At 41.8% G+C, this 21,892-nt stretch overlaps 1 protein-coding gene and 1 long non-coding RNA gene across 2 annotated transcripts; both read left to right on the plus strand.

Annotated features, from left to right (window-relative positions):
* Window positions 1-259: 259 nt before the first annotated feature.
* LOC138912622 (uncharacterized) lies at window positions 260-1,639 on the plus strand. The gene is made up of 3 exons (XR_011418182.1): window positions 260-547; window positions 603-891; window positions 1,512-1,639. It is a non-coding gene; the product is annotated as an uncharacterized lncRNA (long non-coding RNA).
* A 4,311-nt stretch (window positions 1,640-5,950) lies between these two features.
* On the plus strand, window positions 5,951-15,983 carry LOC138912151 (uncharacterized). Its single transcript, XM_070212011.1, has 3 exons — window positions 5,951-6,536; window positions 11,054-14,668; window positions 14,815-15,983. Exons 1-3 carry the CDS (start codon window positions 5,951-5,953, stop codon window positions 15,981-15,983), a joined length of 5,370 nt encoding a protein of 1,789 aa, XP_070068112.1.
* Window positions 15,984-21,892: the final 5,909 nt, after the last annotated feature.

A 21,892-nucleotide genomic window follows, 5' to 3' on the forward strand; every position in this document is an offset into this window, starting at 1 on the left:
TGCGGTTCAAAAAAGACTCCAAACCAGGGACCGTAAATAATCATTATTTGAGATTTTTATTTTAAAAGGCCTACTGAGGTTTTTACAAGTTTTAATCAACAATTTAACTGGTTTTTATGCACTTTATAGACATGAACAAATAACAGTTAATTTGCTTTCCAGATTTGTTGAAATGCATATACTTTGTGGACAAGAGCAAAAATAACGTTATTTTTGACGTTTAAAACCAAATATCACAGTAGTCTTTTTAAAATAAAAATCTCAAATAATGATTATTTACGGTCCCTGCTCCAAACTTCTTCTAAATTTTCTATTCATTGTCTGCCTGTTTCTTTCGCCTTCTGACATATCTTTTCTTGCCTTCTTTTCTTTACTTTTCTGGTTTTCTGTTTTATCCGCTAGTTAGTGTAAGTGACGAATATTTTACCCAGCCGACTGTACTATCATATTCCTAATCCTTTTTGTTTATTTTCTTTTTCATCCGCTTTCACCTTCTTCGTGCTGCATGAATCAACATTTCCCACAAGGACCACGACCGCTGAACGTTGTAAGCTACCGATCCTGATCTACTGGTTAATTCTGACTTTTCGCTGTCTTTTTAGGAGTTCTTAGACTTATTCTTCCGACGCCCTTGATGGACAGTGCCGAAACTGGATATTTCTGACTAATGTTGGGGTCCCGGTCGTGTGCATTCGGCTATCATGCTTCGCGGCTGCATCTCTCACCTCTTAGTGGGATTTCTACGATATGCTCCGTTTTGCAACTTTCCAGGACTACCACTAGTTGTCAAGGACCAGCCGGAGATTCTCTTCCTTTCTTTCTTCTGTCTTTTTATTATGTTTTCCCTGGGCGCCACTCGCTTATCGCATCTGCTGCTACTCTTTAACCCAGGTACGCGGTCGTTTGGAATGTTTTGATTGTCAACATGTTTATTTACTTTATTTTCGGCAGACCGTAACAAACACAATTTGGGACCAATTCTTTTCAAATTTGTGTAGTTAGGCTTTAAGGGGTTATATACCTTTTTTTTTTCAAAAAAACGAATTTTTGTTTTTTGCTGAATCTTAAGGTATATCCCCTAGAGAACTTCTTCCCAAATTTTCATACAGATCCGAATAATAGTTCGATAGGAAAACAGCGTTTTGACGCGCTCGACTTCAATAGTTGCAACGTCAAAGTAAAACTTTGAATGCGATTATCTCAAAGTTGTGTTTTTCCAAAAGTGCCTTCGCTGTGACCACGATTGCGCAAGAACTATTTGATCGATCTTCTTCAATTTTTTTTAAATTATTCGTAATGATTGTGCCGAGTTCGTGAACGATTCAGTTTTTATGCGCCAATTTTAATTTCGCAGATCAGAATTTTTTAATAAAATTTTTAGAACTTGAAAAATCAACTTTTTGGAAAAATTGTTAATGTATGCAGAAAAAAGGAAATATTCTTAAAAGTAATCGTTCACGAACTGGAAATAATACTATACTAACTAAAAGTTTTTGGTTTTTTGATATAAGTTGACCTGCTGGACTTCCATCGTGGTCACCGCAAGCCGCTATAAAAAAAAGGGTTCCGAAAGAATTGCCATAACTTCGTAAATTATTCATATTTTTTCAAGAACAAAGGCTTGTTGTTTCGATAAAAACATGTACTATCAATAAATAATAACTTCACTGTCATAAAATAATTGCTACACACCAAAAAAAAAATCCAAAGTTCCCTCAATTTTTTCGCTCAAAAAAGGTATATAACCCCTTAAATGGTACCATTTTCCTAACTTGCTGTTTTGTGTGTATATATATATCAATAGTTTTTGTAATTTTTTTTAAAGTTTTAGAGTAGAGACCAGAAAATCTAACTCCTGAATATTTGACGAGCCATCTATGATCCGATAATTCAGATAATTTTACATACATACAGTATGTAGTACATACTATGTACGTGACGTCTTATCGATGTGTGTGTGTTTTTGCATTTCTTACATGTAATTGTATCTGAAAGTTTTTCTCTACTTTCCCATTAAACACCACCCTAAATATTTCTTAAAATCAAAACAAAAATTCCTTGTGAATTTAACGGGTTAGCTTCACATTTGGACTTAAAATGGCATCTATTAAGTAATCCGCTATGGCATTTAAATTGTGATATTTTGACCATGTGCTTCTAAACAAAAAAAAAATTTCCAGTCTTTCTTTCGCTTTAAATGACTCTGCTGTTTGCTTTCTCGTTCTGCTTCTGCTTGTTTTTGCGAGAGCTGTGTTCGAAAATCGTTCGTGAGTCGTCTGAAACAAAAAAACAACGTGCTGCCAAATAGGCCCCCCCTGGTCGCCTTGATGACTCGGTGCTCCCAAGATGACTGGGTGCTACGGTTCTGTAGCTCCCTCGACGATCCTTGAAGCTCCCTGAAGACGCTTTGCATTGCTCGTCTCCGATGCGTGGAATCGACGACTACTTGTAGCGCCCTGAACTCGCCAGGAGATCAGCTAAGCGATTTAAGGAAAGCGTCACCGTTCTCAGACTAGGGTAAACAAAGGCCGCAATATCCAGGAGTCTCTCCTCTCGATACACCACCACCTGTCCCTTGCTCGGTCTCGGATGGTCCCACTAGTGTTTCACTCAGATTGCGCTGGCAGTCCAAGTTACACAGGGATGCTGCCGAGCGCTTCATTTCGCTTCTACGCCTAGTGCAAACGAACGTTCCGCCCTAGCTTAACCCTTTAGGTTATCGCCCGTGACGTTTCCTACTAGTTCAATCTGTCGTGATGCGTTGGCTGACTTGCGGTTGACGATGTCCTTCGCTCTTCTCGTTGATATGCTGCCTGCGCGGCTAGGCGTAGCGTGGCTTCTGGTACTCGGGATCTTGGTCATACGCCGATCCGGGACTACACGACTCAACCGCAGGGCTCTTCTGGAGTTCTCCACTCGAGACCACAAACGATTGACCGATCTCCCTCTGGCTGATCGCGCCAGGACCTGCTTGGGCAAGGGTCTAGATAGGTTTCTCCCCGAGCTCAACCGATTAAAATTTCACTATCAAGTCTTCAGTGATTATGTAGCTATGAACCCAAGGAACTAAATTGACAAATGACAAATGGCGACCAGGAGTCGTCGACGGCCACGAGTGGCGAATTAAGGCCAGCCGAGCCTGCAAGATCACTGTACTGTCACGCCCGTAATAAAACCCACTAAGAGCCCGTGAATTCTGAGCTTTCTCACGGACCTACTGGGCGGTCACGTTTATACAAAACAAGCCCAATCGTCACGTTATCCACCGCCGAAGGACAAAAGCTATAAACTATGATCTGTAATTGTAAACGCTACAAGGGAGCGGTGCTAGCACTTGTAATCTGTAAGTGCAGGCCACTTGAGCCTAGCCGAAAATAATCACTTGAGATGTCTCTCACGCTGCACCAAGGTTCCTGTGCGGGGCCAAATGATAAGTCTCCCGGTCAGGCAGACGCGGCCTCTGCGTAGGCCACAGATAAGATCAGAATAAGAATTTCATGTTAGTTTCCTAAGAAGGGACTTTGAAAATAAATACTCAGTTTTAATACAGAACTCAACTGAAAAGGTTGTTTTATTTAATTCATCCCTTTCATTTTGGTCCTTCGACAACTCTGCAGTTTTCCCCCACCAGTGGTAAGAGACTCAGAACTTAGGCCAGCACCTAAAAAATAAAATCTGTAACACTTGCAGTTTTTGTTTAAGGTGTTAATGAATAGTTTACTCTTGTTATCCCCCACCAGTGGTAAGAAACAGAGTAAAAAATTTATAAAAATCAAAAAGATATAAAAGAATCTTTTCTGATACAATAAAAAATTAATTCAACTATAGTATTGCAACAAAAAAGTCAAATTTTGTTGTGAAAGTGGTCGAGAAATCGACAAATTACAAAATAAAAATAATTTTGCCATCGAGCAATTATTATTTTTGGCGTTTTCAAGGCCTTCAAACATCGAAAAAGTGATTTAATAAAATCAGGCGTATTCGAGGGTGACATCGAAAAAGTGACTCCCAAATTTATTGAAAAAATAACGGGTATAATATAATATAATAATAATATCAAAGTGACCCCAAAGTGACCCCAAAAATAGTTAAATCCCAATATAAAAACAAAAGCGAAAAATCCCAAGAAGAAAAAGAAAAAATCATAAATCATCTATAAAACACCTAACCTGCATACAAGGACTCCAGGACTTCAAGGACTTCAGCACGTCTACGACTACAACTACAACAGATCGAGACAGCATCTACCAAAGTCAACTTTAATCGACAGCGGCAAAAACATCGAACATCATGAATCAGCAGCGACGACAGCAGCGGCAACCATAAAATATAAATAGGATCAGATAACTCCTATTATTCATAATTAAATAATTGAAAATTAAAAATATTATATATATTATAATAATATTATATAAGTTGTCGGTAATTTAAGTCGGTTAATATAATTTTTTGTAGTAAAAAAGTATATAGCAAAAATGTTGTCCGATCAAACTATCGCACTTATAAAAAGGCAGGTGGAGATTACAAACGCCAGTAAGGCGCTTGAAGAGCTCCCAAGCTTATTTTTTAAATATTTAAAGGAATTTGATGAGCTGAAGGCTGAATGCATCCAAAATCATAAAGCTCTGATTCATATTGGAGTAGTCGACCATGATTACTTCATTAAGAGTCATTTTGAACAAATGCTCTCTATTTTTAATAGAATTAAAGTAAGAATAGATACAGTGTTAGCTGATTCTGATAAGTCCGATGGAAAATTAGTGGCAAACGAGCAGAAAATAGAAACAAATTTAAACTGCGAAAGCCAGTTAGATATAGCGATTGAGCAGTTAGAAAGGTATTTAAAACACACATTTGAGGACATTCAAAACGATAAAATTACAACTTTTGAAATTAGGATTGGGAAGATAAATTTTTATTGGGATAAGCTAGTTCTTTTAAAGCAGGGAAACACTACGGACGTCACGATTAAAAGGTATAATGATATATTGGAAGAATTAGCATTCGATATTTCTATGGTTACCAAAGATATGCGAAAAAACTCGAGGAAATTGTGCCTAATAAAGTAGAAGTTGGAAATCATAAAATTGATGATTTTCCAACGCTACCTAAAATTCAGGTACCCACATTTTATGGAGATTCCAAAGATTGGGACCTATTTTATGAGTTATTTGATGAACTCATTCATTTAAGGGAGGATCTCAGTCCTTCCTTGAAATTTAACTACTGTGAGGAGTCGTAAAACTCCCCACAAATCTTGAGTCAGGAGAGCCCCTAGCAACAGCGAAGGCAGCGAGAATGCGGCAGAATCCGAGGGCATCCAGGTCCACCGTTAAATACTGGACCTTGGACCCAGCCAAAGCGGAGAGACCGCGAAATAACGGTGCCGCGTTGGACCTTGGTCCCACGCCGCCAAAGGGCAATAAGGTCGAACGGTAAAGCCGTGGACTTTGAGCAGGCGCAAAGAGGATGCACCGTGAATTAACGGGACATCTTGGACCTTGGACCCGATGCGTGCCGGGTGCAAAGGGAACTAACGGGACACACTTGGACATTGGACCCTAGCGAGCCGTGTGCAAAAAGGGAAATAACGGGACCCCGCCGCTGCCTATAAAAGGGACGGCGCAGGCGCAGCTCGAGACAGTCAGTTGGAGTTCGCGCGACAGTGCAGTAAGCGCCGCAGTTCATGCAGCCAGGAGGCAAGGGACGTGTCGGACGGAAGACGCGACGCTGGCAGCCGGAGTACAGGAGACAGACAACCAAGATAGGCGAGCGAAAGTACAAGTGCAACCAGTGAACCAGAGATCAAGATAAAGATACAAGTGCGGCTGCTCTGCTCTTCGACGCTTACATCCGACTGCTCTTTGCCCTGCTGCCGCTCTGCCCTGCCGCTATTGCCGCTTATACACCTACGCTTGTCTGCTGCACAGTGACTTGATACTCAGCCAAAATGACTATCATTTGCACTGCTAAAAAATGCGAGTATAATAACATTATCAGCGGAGACACTTTCCTTATATGCTGGCTGTGCGGCAATTGCGCGCACGTTAAGTGCGCCGGAGCCGGTTTCAATGGCCGTATTGGGGATTTAATCTCCAAAAAAGTCGGCTTCACCTGGTCCTGCACGGCATGCCGTGAGATGACGGATGAAATGCGCACCTTCATGAGGCAAACTAGGACCGGATTTATGGAGGTTCGAAAACTCCTCGCCTCTATGAACGACAAGTTCCTGGCAGTGGAATCCCAGTTTCTCGGTCTTAAGATTCTAAGTGAATCACCGAAAAGGAAGATTCCAAATAATCTCCAACTTCCTGCAAACGGGCTGACAACCGCGATGCTCTCTACTTCTACTGGTGCTAACATCATGGAACACTCTCCAATCTATCTTACACCGTCTCTTCCACCTGCTCATACTACTCCATCTGGATCTTCAGACAACTTACCAATGCAGTCGCACTCTGCATTAGCTGTGGCATCCCCTGGTAATATTCCACCGGAACAAAACCTCGCCACTCCTGGATTGCGGCTGGTTCCTGGTGACTCAGTCTCTGCATCAAGTTCAGTTTCTACTATAAATGATCTGCCTGGCCCAAGACGGGTGGCTCCAGGTCATTCTAACATCCCTTTGAGTGGTGTTCCAAGTCGAACGGACCAGAGAAAAAGCGTGGGGACTCCTGCAGTCTCGGGCATCCCTCTAAGTGGGGTCATTCAAAAATCCATATTTGTATCCAGACTCAACCCAGAAGCCACTGCTGAGGATGTGAAAATCTACCTTTGCGTTAAACTTCTAGCTCCAGATAACGCTATTTCTGTCTACAAATTTAATTTTAAGCAAAAGCGTAACATATCTTCATTTAAAATTCTTCTTACAGACCATTTGTTCCCTAAAGAACTTGATTCTACAATTTGGCCAGTGAATACGTTAGTTCACGAGTATCTCCAAAAGGACAAGACTCGGGGCTCCAGTTCAGCTGCTTTAAAAAACTAGATAACTTGTCAATACTCTACCAAAATGTGCGAAGTATACTGGGAAAACTGAGTAGGGTGTATGTTAACAGTCTTTTCACCGATGCCGACGTAATCGCTTTAACTGAAACTTGGCTTAATTCTTCCGTCTCTGATCAAGAAATATTTGCTGATAACTTTGTTGTTTATAGAGTTGATCGCCCCACCCTAGGTGGAGGCGTTTTAATTGCAGTTCACAATTCACTGTCTTCAGAGCTTTTTGCTTTTCAGAATGATCATTCCATTGAATTTATAGCAGTCAAAATATCTTTAAATAGTAGTAACACTTACATAACTTGTATTTATATTCCACCTAAATCGGATGAATCTCTGTACTTAATGCACCTTTCTGCAATTGATTTAGTTTCATCTGCAACTGGTGATGAAGATCATTTCATTGTAATGGGTGACTTTAACTTGCCTAACCTGCTTTGGGTGACTTCACCGGACTCCAATCTTCTTTTTACTGAGAGTCAACATGATTTTATCGACGGCCTATCTGATTTGTCTTTGGGTCAGATTAACTTTGTGGAGAACAATAAAGACAGGCTCCTAGATTTAATCTTTGTTAATAACGAGACCCTTACAATTGTGCTCCGATGCTCACCCTTCTCCACACCAGAAGATCCTTACCACCCAACCTTGTTGTTGAAAGTTGAGATTAACGCTGAAACTCGTAGTACATCGGCCACACGAGTCAAATGTTTTCGCAGAGCCAATTTCTACAGTTTGAGCCAACATTTGGGTGCCATCGATTGGTCATTATTAAAATCATGTTATGATCTAGAGACCGCAGTGTCAACGTTTTATGAGTTTTTGCATTCGTCGATCAACATTTTCGTCCCAGATGTATCTGTTATTGACTCATCCAAGCCTCCATGGTTTAATAAGCACTTATCTTACCTCAAAAACAAAAAATTTAGGCTATACAAAAAATATCTAAAAACCAACCTCTTCGTAGACCTGGCGAAGTACGTATCGATTTGCTATGAATTTACTATTGCTGCTAATCAGAGTTATGCTCGCTACATTGCTCAATGTAGAGAAAACATTCGCTCGGATCCAAAACACTTTTATTCCTTTGTGAATTCTAAAAGAAAGTGTAACTGTTATCCCTCATCTCTTCATTATAAAAGCTCTTCTGAGTCCTCATCATTAAACATATCTAATCTTTTTGCCAAATTTTTCCAGTCAACCTACTCTCCACAGTCCTATAGCTCCTCGACTCCTTATCCATACCCTCTATCCCACATTAATAATATCTATGTTCCATACTTTGAAGACAAAGACGTTCTGAAAGCCCTTTTGTCTCTCGAAATATCGTTTTCTCCGGGTCCTGATAAGATACCAAGCTGTGTCCTTAGAAACTGTACCGAAACTTTGTCCTGGCCAATTACTTTTTTATTCAACCAATCTCTGCTTCTTTCTGAATTCCCGAGAATTTGGGGTGAATCTTTCATCATTCCTCTGCATAAAAAAAGGCTCAAGATCCGATGTTGAAAACTATCGCGGTATTGCCAAACTCTCTGCTTTACCTAAGCTTTTCGAACAGTTGGTCACCTGCCAACTTCAACATATGTGTACATCCATAATCTCTCCAGCTCAGCATGGTTTTGTTAAGCATCGGTCAACTACTACAAATCTCCTCGAATTCTCTTGTCTTATTCCTCGAAGTTTCCTTAAAAAATGCCAAACTGATGTTATTTTTACGGACTTCAGCAAGGCATTCGATTCAGTAAACCATAGCCTTCTCCTTCACAAACTGTCTCTTCTTGGATTTCCACCAATTTTACTAAACTGGATTTTGGGATATCTCTCAAATAGAACTCAACGCGTTCTCTTTAATAATCAATTGTCTTCTGTTGTAAATGTTTTTTCTGGTGTCCCCCAAGGCAGTCACTTAGGTCCACTATTGTTTGTACTTGTTTACGCCGCTTGCCCCGCTCTTAAATCCCCCTCTTCCAATGCTCGCTCTTCCCTCGCTGGGAATGCCTACTTCCAGGCTCTCCCGCTCTCCCGCCTTCCCACGCCCGGGATCTCTCCACAGCGCTCTGAAGCACAGCGCTCATTAGTTTTAAGTTTAGTTCTCATTGTAATCCTACATGAAATACATCGCCCGGCCGGTCCGCGCTAATAACGAAAAGTTCCAGTGCGTTCTCATTTAGTTCCATACGTCGCGATCGCAAAGTGTTTATCTCTCCCCCACAGCTTGCCACCGGCTATTTTGCACCAAGCCGCAACGCCGACGAAGCTGCCTTCAACTCGAAGAAATACTTGCGACGCCCCCCACCAAACATTTTGGTCCTTCGAGCCGGATTGCTCCACCAGATAAGTGCCACTTATTATTTTTTATTAACGGCCGGTCGACAGTCAGCCATTCGAAAACATAATTCGTTTGACTTTCTGTACAATTTGTCTAAAATCCAAGTCCGATTTAATCCGACAACGGCAGTTAGTAAATTACATTTCCAATTCCGTCTTCTATTTCTTCGTCTCCTTTAACGTGCGGCCATATTGTCTATTTTCCAATTCCCTTTCTTGTGCATATTGATGTACAAGTTTCATATACACATTTGGCCGTACATCCAGTAAAAATACATCCAAAATTAAATCGAAGAAATTGCAAAATATTAATCCAAATTAAAGTGTGCAAATAAAAAGTCAAGCGTACAGTGAGAAAGAAAAGTCAGTGAACAGTGAAAAATAAATCAAATTCAAAAATTAAAATTCAATTAATTTCCCACAAAAATTAAGTGTTCCGCCAATTTAGGCCCACAAACAGTGAGACTGATTTTTTTTACTGTATATCCGCTGTGACAAATATTTGCATACATAATTCAAAATCCAAATACAGTCCACAATAAATCGAAAATACACAACACATACCCGCCTGCAAAATTTAAAATAAAAATTTTCCGCCATCTTGATTACCATATACTCCACATCTTATATACATATTTATTACATATAATATACATATTACATATTCCACATATATTACATCCATATTCCACATATATTACATCCATATATTACACACATATTACATCCATATATTACACACATATTACTTCCATACTCCCATACATATTATTTCTATGAAAACACCCAATCCCGAACATCGAAGTATTTCCGTCGGCCATAAATATATATATTAAATAAATTCCCAAAGCCGACTTGAAATAACTTTTGGGTCTCAGTGTGTTCTTTATTTCCCCTTCAACATACATTCACACATACATACATACGAATTCCCCAAATTCCCGCGCATTCCAGCATTTCTCGCACATAGCCCGCAAAGGGGCTTTATGCACGAGTTCATTTTTGGGCATTTGTGTTATCCAACGATTAAAGCGCTCTTTATTCCGAGCCATTCCAAATAAATTCCAAATAAATAAAATAAAGTAAAAAACCAAAAAATAAATACCAAGCTCAATTCTAATAAACTTAAATAAATACTGAGAGTTAAAAAATTAAAATTAAATTTACAAAATCCCTCATCGCTAGAGTTCCAAAAAAAATTAAATAAAATACTGTCCACATCCCAGAAACCAGTGGAAACAATCTATTAATATTGTTCCCGGTTTGCGTCCGAATCCATTAGTTACCGCGTCCATTCCAGTATTTTTATTTATTTATTGAGTTTGGTATATCCATATATCTACTTGATTTATTTTCTTGTTGGGGAGAAAAAATAAAAGTTCCAAAAAAATATATCATCCGCATACCACTGCAACGTATTTTTTGTTTGGTCTCCGAATAATTTAAAAAAAAAATAAAGAAGAATACTAACGATATCTAATCCCATCCTAATTCGGCCAGCCACCCCTCATAAAATACTAATCGAAAAATACTTCATCAAGAACAGTATTTTTTCAGTATTTTATTTTTAGTATTTTTGGTATTTTTTGCGATTCTTGTTCCATCGTTCCACCAAAAGCCTGGGGATTATTTTTACAATAATTCAGCCACGCATATCGACTGTTTTAGCAGGTCGAGACCCTATTTCCACCAGTCCGTAATTTCTTTTCTGATTTTTGTCCGAAAGATCAGCGCGCACATTCAGAATCAAAACAGCATGACATGTTGCCAGTTCTCAAGGCTAAGTACGGTTACTGCTACAGCGCGTACGAAAGGTGCGGCGCCCAAATAGCAGACCAAATAGCGCAGACTCCGCAAAATCCGCAAGCTACCTCCACTCCAGATACTTCTCAGACTTACATTCCGTCAGGCTGCCACCTTCCGCCGTGCGATACCGAGGTTTTTACCGGCGATTATCTTCGTTGGCCAACCTTCAGGGATCTATTCACGGCAATTTACATCAACAATCCTCGACTCACTCCTGTCGAGAAATTATTCCATCTCAATGCTAAGACGAGGGGCGGCGCTCACAATATAGTTGCAAATTCACCCCTTACTAACGATGGCTTTCGCTCAGCGTGGGATAACCTCACTGAGCGTTTCGAAAACAAGCGATTGTTAGTAAACAGTCAATTGAAGATACTCTTCAATGTGCCGTCCGTCACACAGGAGTCTGGGTCAGCTTTGAAAGAACTTCAAAGTACCATCCAGGGGTGCCTTACGGCGTTAGAAATGTCCGGTATTCAGGTCGAAACTTGGGATTGCCTCTTGGTGTATATGTGCTCATCCAAACTCCCAAAGCTTACGCTTTCCCTATGGGAGCAGTCCCTTCACAACAAAGCCGAGATCCCTACGTGGCATGAGCTGAACGTTTTCCTAACGGAACGTCACAGAACCCTAGAAGCCATAGATGATGTTCGACCATCAGGTTCTAGTCAGGCTCAGCCCAGGGCATCCACATCCAACTCGGCGTCTCGGAGAATAAATTCTTATGAGACAAGGGTAACGCCTCGACAACCTAGAGGGTGCGATCTCTGTAATGGAGAAAACCATCCAATACGCACATGCGCCCAGTTTCTCCGGATGACGGTCGACCAACGGATCGCCTATATTAAACGAAAACAGCTGTGTTTGAACTGCTTTGCGCGGACACATCAGCTGCGCGACTGCGAAAGCGCACATAATTGCTTCACGTGCCGCGGCCGCCATCACACCCTCCTACACCGAGGCACCCCATCCCCAGCGCGCGCAAATCCAACGCCAACGCCCAGATCCAGACCGAATACTCCCGGTCCTTCGGCTGCCAGTGGCACGCAGCCAACACTTCAAAATTATTTTGCGGCAGGCTCTAGGTCAGTCCTCCTAGGCACCGCCATGATTAGTATATGCCATCAGGGTTCCAACTACCAAGCGCGAGCCTTAATAGACTCCGGATCTGAGGCTACCTTCATTACTGAGCGCCTTTTCAACCTGATTAAGCTGCCGTTCCAGGTTATCCAAGCACAGGTCTCAGGGCTTAATCAAACGGTCTCCGCTGAGACTAAAAAGCTCTGCCAATTGACTATTCGTTCTCCGACTCGGCCTAGTTTGCAGTTAAACACCACTGCCTACGTGCTTCCGCAAATAGCCGGAAATCTTCCCTCATGTCCGCTTCCGCAACATTTCCTGCGAGATCTTCCCGAACTTCCACTAGCGGATCCAAAGTTTTATGAGAGCGCACAAATAGATCTTTTAATCGGGGCCGATATACTTCCTTCCATTCTACTAAGCGGCACCCGAGCGAATATCTGTGGCTCTCTTCTCGGTCAAGAGACCATTTTCGGCTGGATTCTAACAGGACCAGTACCCGCTCCGAGGCAAGATAGAATTTCATCGTTTTCTACGCATGTTGCACACACGTACGAAGCGTCTCTCGATAAACTCCTCACCAAATTCTGGGAGGTGGAGGATCTGCCAGTAAAGGTGGCAAAAGAATCCGACGTGATCTGTGAGGATAATTTCCTTCGGACCACCACAAAAGACGATACCGGCAGGTATGTCGTGAGTCTTCCCTTTCGAGATCCTGAGAACATGAAATGGTCCCTAGGACATTCCAGATCCCTGGCGTTGGCTCAATTCTTAAGAAACGAGCAGCGGCTAAAAAGGGACAGTACGCTAAAATCCAAGTACGACTCAGTAATTCAAGAATATCTCGACCTCAACCACATGAGAGAAGTCCCTCCTACCCACGATTCAGCGTGTTATTACCTCCCACACCACGCGGTGTTAAAACCGGAGAGTACGACCACCAAACTTCGAGTGGTATTCAATGCCTCCAGCCCTTCAGACAATGGGGTCAGCTTAAATGATATACTTCATGCTGGCCCGGTCCTACAGTCCGATCTAACCATCCAGATCCTGAAGTGGCGATATTTCCGTTTTGTGTACAGTGCTGATATCGAGAAAATGTATCGGCAGATCTGGGTAGATCCGAAGCAGACAGCGTTCCAACGTATCTTATTCCGCAATAGAGAAGGATACATTCGCGATTTTGAGCTAAAAACTGTTACGTTTGGGGTCAATTGTGCACCGTTTCTGGCAATTCGGGTCCTGCAACAGCTGGCGACCGACGTGCAACTAACCCATCCGAGGGCGAGTAAAGTTATTCGTGGTTGCATGTACGTCGATGATGTCCTTTCGGGAGCTGACTCTGCAGAAGAGGCTCACCTTACCATTCGCGAGTTGCAGAGTGCTCTCGATTCGGCTGGTTTTCCATTAAGAAAGTGGACCTCCAACCATAAAGAAGTTCTGGCTCATATCGAAACCAATCATCTTTTAAACGCCGAGTTCCTCGAGATAGATACGGAAAGCACGGCGAAAACTCTCGGAGTCCGTTGGAAAGCAACATCCGATGAGTTTTTCTTCGCCCCTCCAGACCTATCCAACGAAGCCACGCTCACGAAACGTCATGTTCTTTCCCAAATCGCCAAGCTGTTTGATCCAGCAGGCTGGCTCGCTCCTTTCGTGGTCTGTGCCAAGATTTTCATGCAGGAGATCTGGCTTCATGATCTTGGGTGGGATGATGAACTCCCAATTGAACTGTGCCAAAAGTGGCGTGATTTTCTCAAAAGCTACTCGGTCCTAGATCAAGTCCGAATTCCCAGATGGGTTTCTTTCCGCCCTGAGTTCCGAGTCGAACATCATGGATTCTGTGACGCCTCTCAAAAGGCGTATGGTGCTGCGATCTATGTGCGCGTAGAAATTGGGCACACGACGCTAGTGCATCTCCTTACAGCCAAGACGCGCGTGGCGCCAGTCAAAACTGTGTCGCTTCCAAGGCTAGAGCTGTGTGGAGCTCTATTGCTGTCCGAGATGGCTGAATCCATCCTCCCCCATATGCCAGTGCTGTCCTCGAAACTCCATTGTTGGACCGATTCCACGATTGTGCTTGCATGGCTCGCCAAACCAGCATGCCAATGGACAACGTTCGTTGCCAATCGGGTAACAAAGATTACCCAGTCCACAGAGGCAGCCAATTGGGCACATGTTCAATCCGAACACAATCCAGCCGACTTGGCCAGTCGGGGAGTGCCTCTACAAGACCTGATCGACAACTCCCTTTGGTGGCATGGACCAACTTGGTTGTCAAAGCCACGAGATCAGTGGCCTTCCCAAAGCACCGACTTACAGGTGACCGAAGTGGAAAGGCGTCCTGTCAAGGCCCATGTGGCGTCCATCCCGACAGAAGACATCCTTGATCGCTTTTCCAAGTTAGATAGAGCTTTACGGGTCCTTGCGTATGTCCACCGTTTTGTCCAGCGATGTAAGAAACAGTCGCAGATGTCGGAAGTCCGTCTAGAAGCCCAAGAACTTGTCGCCGCTGAACGGCTCATGGTCATTAGCACTCAGCGCAGATATTTTTCTAATGAATATCGCCAAGTTCAATCCTCTCCTTAAACCCCTTTCTAGATCAGAAAGGGCTTATAAGGGCTTGCGGCCGCATAACGGCCTCCGAAAACTTGCGATATGACGAACGACATCCAATAATACTCCCGTACGATTGTGCACTCTCTCGACTACTGGTGAACTTTACGCATCTCATAACGTTGCACGGAGGTAACCAGTTAGTCGTACGTCTCACCCGGTCAAGATACTGGATTCCGAGAATAAAGAACTTGGTAAAGGCTGTGATTAACTCCTGCAAGGTCTGCGTTATTCATAAGAAGCGCTTGCAAATCCAGATGATGGGAAGTTTTCCGAAAGAGCGAGTGTCTTTTTCCCGGCCATTCACGTACACAGGGATGGACTACGCTGGCCCTTTCGACATCAAAAATTACAAAGGCAGAGCGTGCCTAATTACAAAAGGGTATGTGTTGGTTTTCGTATGTTTCTCCACAAAGGCCATCCATCTAGAGCCTACATCCGATCTGACGACCGAGAAATTTCTCGCCGCTTTCGCTCGGTTCGTATCCAGAAGAAGTTGTCCCCGTCAAGTGCAGTCCGACAATGGGAAAACCTTTGTCGGCGCTGCCACCCTGCTCTCCCGAGATTTTCTACAAGCCGTAAAAGAGTCTGTGACTGATGCGTATAGTCATCAGCAGCTCAACTGGCAATTCATTCCTCCGGGGGCACCCCATATGGGAGGCCTGTGGGAAGCTGGTGTCAAAAGCTTCAAAACCTTGTTTTACAAGTCCACCGCTACTCAAAAGTACACCTTTGAAGAGCTTTCAACCCTCCTAGCGAAAATTGAAGCTTGTCTAAATTCCAGACCGCTATCTCCCATGTCAGAAGATCCTACTGATCTCTTAGCGTTGACACCAGGGCATTTTCTCGTCGGCGGACCTCTTCTGTCCATAGTAGAGCCCGAATTAAAAGGGGAATCCAAGTCCATTGTGAATCGGTGGCAACACTTAAAGGCGCTCCATCAGCAATTTCAAGCTCGATGGAAAGAGGAGTATCTCAAGGAGCTCCACAAGCGTAACAAGTGGCAGGCCCCGACCGCAAATCTCCGCGTTGGCGACCTGGTAGTCGTCAAAGAAGACAATCTGCCCTCGAATGAGTGGCGCCTTGGCAGAATCGACTCTGTTTTTCCGGGGGCTGACGGCAATGTCCGCTTCGGAAGTGCCAGCGGTTCCTAAAGCTGAGCGCAGAGAAGCGGCTTCGAGCAGTGCTTGTCAACAAGTACTGCTCAAATTGTCTCGCTCACGAGCACTCTGACGTGAGTTGTCGCAGTGGCGACAAGTGCAAAACGTGCAGCGGGAAGCACCACACGCTCCTCCATATGCACGAGCGCCCTCTGCCGTCGGCTACCAACCAGCGTTCGCGCCGGCAGAATCCGCCAACTCGCCAAGCGCTGGCCCCGGCAAGGCGCTCGGTATCCGCCGCTTCTCAGCAGCGCTCGAGTTACCGCACACATTGTTGCGGCCACACCGCCGCCCCCCAAGCCTCAGCGACACAGATAAATGGTCATTAACCCATTCACTGTGTGCACAAACGCTGAGTCTGGAGACCAGCGGAAGCTAGCGGAGCCAGCCGTCTTTTCGTCACCCAGAGCCAGCCGTCTCTCCGTCACCCGAAACCAGCCGCATCGACAGCCACGCAAATATGCAAGATGTGCAAATTCCCCTCTTCCCGTTTTCCATTCCATTCTCATTCGCACTTATTTCATAAGTTAGTTCTTAGTTTCGAAGACAATAAAGAATTATTATAATTTTGACCGAAGACGAAAGAGGTTCTGATTTATTAAAACTTATCGAATATTATTGAAACACCCATTGGACTCACTCGCAATATACCTGGACACTGAAAACACCCCTGGGACTCAACCCACAGTATACCTAGATACTGTAATTGGCGCAGCCTGGTCTTGAACCTGGAGATAGAGATGCTCCAACTCCTGATCATACTATTTCTGTAAGACAGGTAAGTGTACTAATGGCAGGAAAAACAAAAGAGAACAAGAAAATGCGGAAAAACAAAATAAATTACAATTAACAACTAAATTCGTGCAAGTGTATAAGTGTGAGTGTTCAAAATGTGGCAGAATGCTAATAATAATAATAATAATAATATAATTCGTGGCCGTATATGTGCACATCATACTCTGATAAGGCACCGGGACCACGCAATTAATATATTCACCTAAAATTGTTGAAATAAAAAATGCTTAATAAGAAAATCGTGACCGAATATGTGCACATCAAACTCTGATAAGGCACCGGGATCACGTAATTAATTCACCAAAAAATTGTGTAAATAAAAATGCATAAAAAAAAACCGTGACCGAATATGTGCACATCAAACGCTGATAAGGCACCGGGATCACGAAATCAAAATATTCACAAAATTTTTCTCAAATAATAGAATGCATAATAAAAATCTGTGGCCGTATATGTGCACATCAAACGTTGATAAGGCACCGGGACCACAGATCTAAAAAAAAAAAAAAAAAAAAAATAAAAAATAAAAAAATTTTTAATTAAAAAAAAAAAAAAAAAAAAACAGAGATCCAAACGACACTTATTTTGACCCCACACATCAAAAAAAAACAGCCACAATGAAGCCACACAAAGACATAACGAGCAAAACTGTTGAGACAGCAATTCAAGCGCAAATAAAAGAATTTAATAAAACGAACACACCAATTATACACTATGCAGCAAAAATCCAGTTCAAATAATTACGCCGTATTTTATTTTACCAAAATATTGTTCTCTCTTGTAGTCGCCATAAGTTCACTCACCTATAGTCATGTAATTACTTTATTAAAACAATTCACTAATCCCATATATATACATACATTACAGTCAACACTAAACACGACACGGGGAGAAGATACCACTGGAACAACACACAACAATTAAAATTTTTACGAAATCTACGCAAGTCACAGAAAACTAGAATTTACTTACTAGATATTATATTTACAATTAATATTACGACATTTACAATTTATCACTAATATCATAATATTCATAATCAATCTCATAAATAACAAGAAAGAATAACTAAATGTTAAAGAAAGTTAGCGCAGCTAGTAAACTTAGAACCAGATTAGGCTTGAGAAGTGGAGGTAGTCTAATAGACATAAGAGAACTTGAGGAGGAAGAACAGCATAACCAAATAGAAGTAGAAGCACCACCCTCTAATACCAACATGAATAATTTAGACTCTGGAAACGCATCGGGCTCCCTCAGCCCCACAGTTAGCAACTCGATGACTATTGTCAGCACAAATTTAAGTCCGAAAGATATATTGGGTTTTGTACAACACTTGCCAACTTACGAGGGTCCCTCCGACAATCTAGAAACTTTTATTGACAGTGTTGAGGAATTACTTATGCTCATTCGGTCCGTAGATCAGACCCCGTACGGCCAAATGATTCTCAGGGCAATTCGTAATAGAGTAAAAGGCAAGGCACATGAAGCATTGGACCTTTGCGGTACACCACTTATCTGGGATGAAATCAAAGCAAATCTTAAACGACTCTACACTAGCAAGAAGACGGAGGCTATATTGATTCGCGAAATTCAAACTTTACCAAGCGGACTTTCCATTAATAAACTCTTTTTCGCAATAGCAAAGTTGAGAAGTCAACTGGTGTCATTGACCAATGATTCAGATCACAATGCCCAAAACTTAGCTGCAAAACACGCCCTATACTCCGACATTTGCCTCAATGCATTTGTTGTGGGATTAAACGGCCCACTTAAAACAATTATCAGGTCCCGAAATCCAGAATCTATAGAAAAAGCCTACGAAATCGCACAAATAGAACAGAACTTTTATTACCAGAACTCTGATGGTCAACAAAATAATCGCCGTCGCGAAAATTCAAATGATCAACAAAATTACCGCAATCGCGAAAATTCGGTTGATCGGAACCGCCCGTATCAACGTCACCAACAAAATCAGAGACAATCGGGTAGCAACAGCACTAGGAGAAACGACACTCGTCAACAGCCTCAAAATCGACAGGAGAATCATTCTTCCAGAACTCAGAACCCTTTCCGAAACAATTCGGGATCAAATTCTTCCTCTCAACAAAACAACAATACTCCTTCTGCCTCATGCAACATCAATGATGGCGCAAATTTTTTACAAGAAGCCTCGGACAACCAGTCGGCTTCTTAAACAAAAAATCCCATGGGAAATCTTTACCTTACGTTATTTTATCCTCAAAATCCATTTCAACAAACCCACATAAATTTCTTATAGACACCGGGTCCACGTACTCTTTTATAAAGCCAACATTGATTACAAAAGACCATATTCAGAAATTAAACAGTCATATCAACATCCAAACCGTTCTCAACAAGTTCCAAATCCAAGAATATACAGACTCAATTATTTTTGAGCAATTTGACACAACGAAGAAAACAAAATTCTTTTTGTTTGACTTCCACCCTCATTTTAATGGTCTCTTGGGCATGGATTTCTTAAGTAGCCTAGATGCAAAAATAAACATAGCAGATTCTATCCTAGAAACGACGAGGTTTTCCCTACCAATTTTAACGAGCACAAACCCGGTAGACACAACGCATACTATACCACTAAACACTAAGATTAGATTACCACTCCCTGTGAATTTAATGGAGGGAGATTTTTTATTCGAGAATACAACCTTAAACAACGATTTAACAATCACAGGCGGTCTTTATACCGCAGTTGCAGGCTTTGCACACTTTGAAGTATGCAACATGTCAGACTACGACCAGACATTATATTTAGAGGAACCATTGCAGGCAGAATCAGCCCCTGTACAAGATTACGAATACTTATACTGCATGTTCGCTGGCGAAGGCCCGAACCCCACAGACACACAGTCAGAATTAGATATTCAAACAGAGCACTTGAACAATGAAGAAAAACAAAACCTAATTAAACTTTGCAAACAGTTCAAAAAACTTTTCTATAACGAAGATAACCAACTAACATTTTCTAACGTCGTTAAACACTCGATCCCAACGGTAGACGATGTACCCATCCACACCAAATCCTATAGATACCCATTTATTCATAAAGAGGAAGTTCGGAAACAAATTTCAAAGATGCTTCAACAAAATATTATTAGAAACAGTCATTCCCCTTGGAGCGCACCTGTATGGGTCGTCCCCAAGAAATCCGATGCATCAGGTCAGAAAAAGTGGCGTCTAGTTATAGATTTCCGTAAACTAAACGAAAAAACTATTTCAGATAGATATCCAATCCCTAATATAGCAGATATATTGGACAGTATAGGGAAAACCAAATATTTCACAACCATTGATTTGGCAAGTGGTTTTCACCAGATAGAAATGAATCCACGTGATGCAAACAAAACAGCATTTACAGTCGAAAACGGACATTACGAGTTTACGAGGATGCCCTTCGGCCTCAAGAACGCACCTGCGACGTTCCAACGCGTTATGGACAACGTCCTAGGCGATTTAGTAGGGAAAGTTTGCCTGGTTTATCTCGACGATATCATAATATTTTCCCCCTCCCTACAAAGCCATATTACAGACATTAAATCAGTTTTCACCAGATTACAAAACGCAAATCTAAAAATACAACCATCTAAATGCAATTTCCTTAGGAAAGAAATTGATTTCTTGGGACACATTGTTACACAGGAAGGAGTTAAGCCTAACCCAGACAAAATCCAAGCGATAAAAGATTTTCCTTGCCCTAAAACCACTAGGGAAATTAAATCGTTCCTAGGCTTATTAGGTTATTACAGGAAGTTCATAAGGGACTTCGCGGGAATAACCAAACCAATAACTAGACAACTGAAAGGCAAGAAATCAATAGTGATTGACGACGAGTTTAAAGAAGCAGTAGCTTATTCAAAGAACCTCTTGTGTAACGACCCGATACTGGCTTACCCGGATTTTACTAAACCATTTACATTGACCACAGACGCGAGTAATTATGCCATAGGTGCGGTACTATCTCAGGGACCAGACACAAATGATAGACCTATCTCATTCGCCAGCCGAACTCTCTCGGACACAGAAGTTAGATATTCAACAATAGAAAAAGAAATGCTAGCGATTGTTTGGTCCGTAGGGCACTTTAGACCTTACCTTTTTGGCCGCAGATTCAAAATAGTAACAGACCATAAACCATTAGTCTGGCTAGAAAATTTAAAGGGTCAAAACCCAAAATTACTTCGGTGGAAAACCACCCTGGCCGCTTATGACTACGAAGTAGTTTATAAAAAGGGCTCCCAAAATGTTGTTGCTGATGCACTTAGCAGAATAGAACCGAATTTAAATGTAAACGAAGACCCACCGAGAATAACAGTTGTCCAAAAACCACTAAATTGTTTTAATATCCAAATAGTTTTCCAAATCGGGCCATCAATCCCAGTACAAATAATAACACCATTTCCCCAGAAAATAAGACGAACCTTCTCGGAACCTGAATATACGTTTGACTCAATCACTAATATACTTCAGACTATTCTCAAACCAAACAAAACACATGCCATTTTGGCACCGGATAACGTCTTTCTTATAATTGAAGAGGCGTTCAACAATTATTTTACAGGGAATAACTTATATAACATCTGTCGTTGCACATCACTTTTAATCGACCTTTCCAGTACAGAAGAACAAAAGAGCAAAATTCAATTATACCATCTTAATAGCAACCATAGAGGAATCGATGAAACCTTTAGTCATCTCAAAAGGGACGTATATTTTCCGCGTATGAAAGCAATTATTACACAAATAATCAACGACTGTGACATTTGTCTAACACTTAAATATGATAGACAACCTCATAGACCTTTCATGCAGGCTCCACCTGCACCATCAGGGCCTTTAGATGTTGTCCATATTGACATCTACACAATCAATAACACGAGTAATTTAACCATCATCGACAAATTTTCGAAGTTTGCGCAAGCATACCCATTAACTAATAGGAACTCAATTAAGGTTATCGCAGCACTTTCACATTTCTTCAGTACCTTTGGCTTACCCAAAAAATTGGTCTTTGACCAAGGCGCGGAATTCTCAGGGAACTTATTCAACGATTTTCTGGCACAGTACAACATAAC

Source organism: Drosophila takahashii, chromosome 2R (genome assembly GCF_030179915.1).
Source record: "Drosophila takahashii strain IR98-3 E-12201 chromosome 2R, DtakHiC1v2, whole genome shotgun sequence".
NCBI lineage: Eukaryota > Metazoa > Arthropoda > Insecta > Diptera > Drosophilidae > Drosophila > Drosophila takahashii.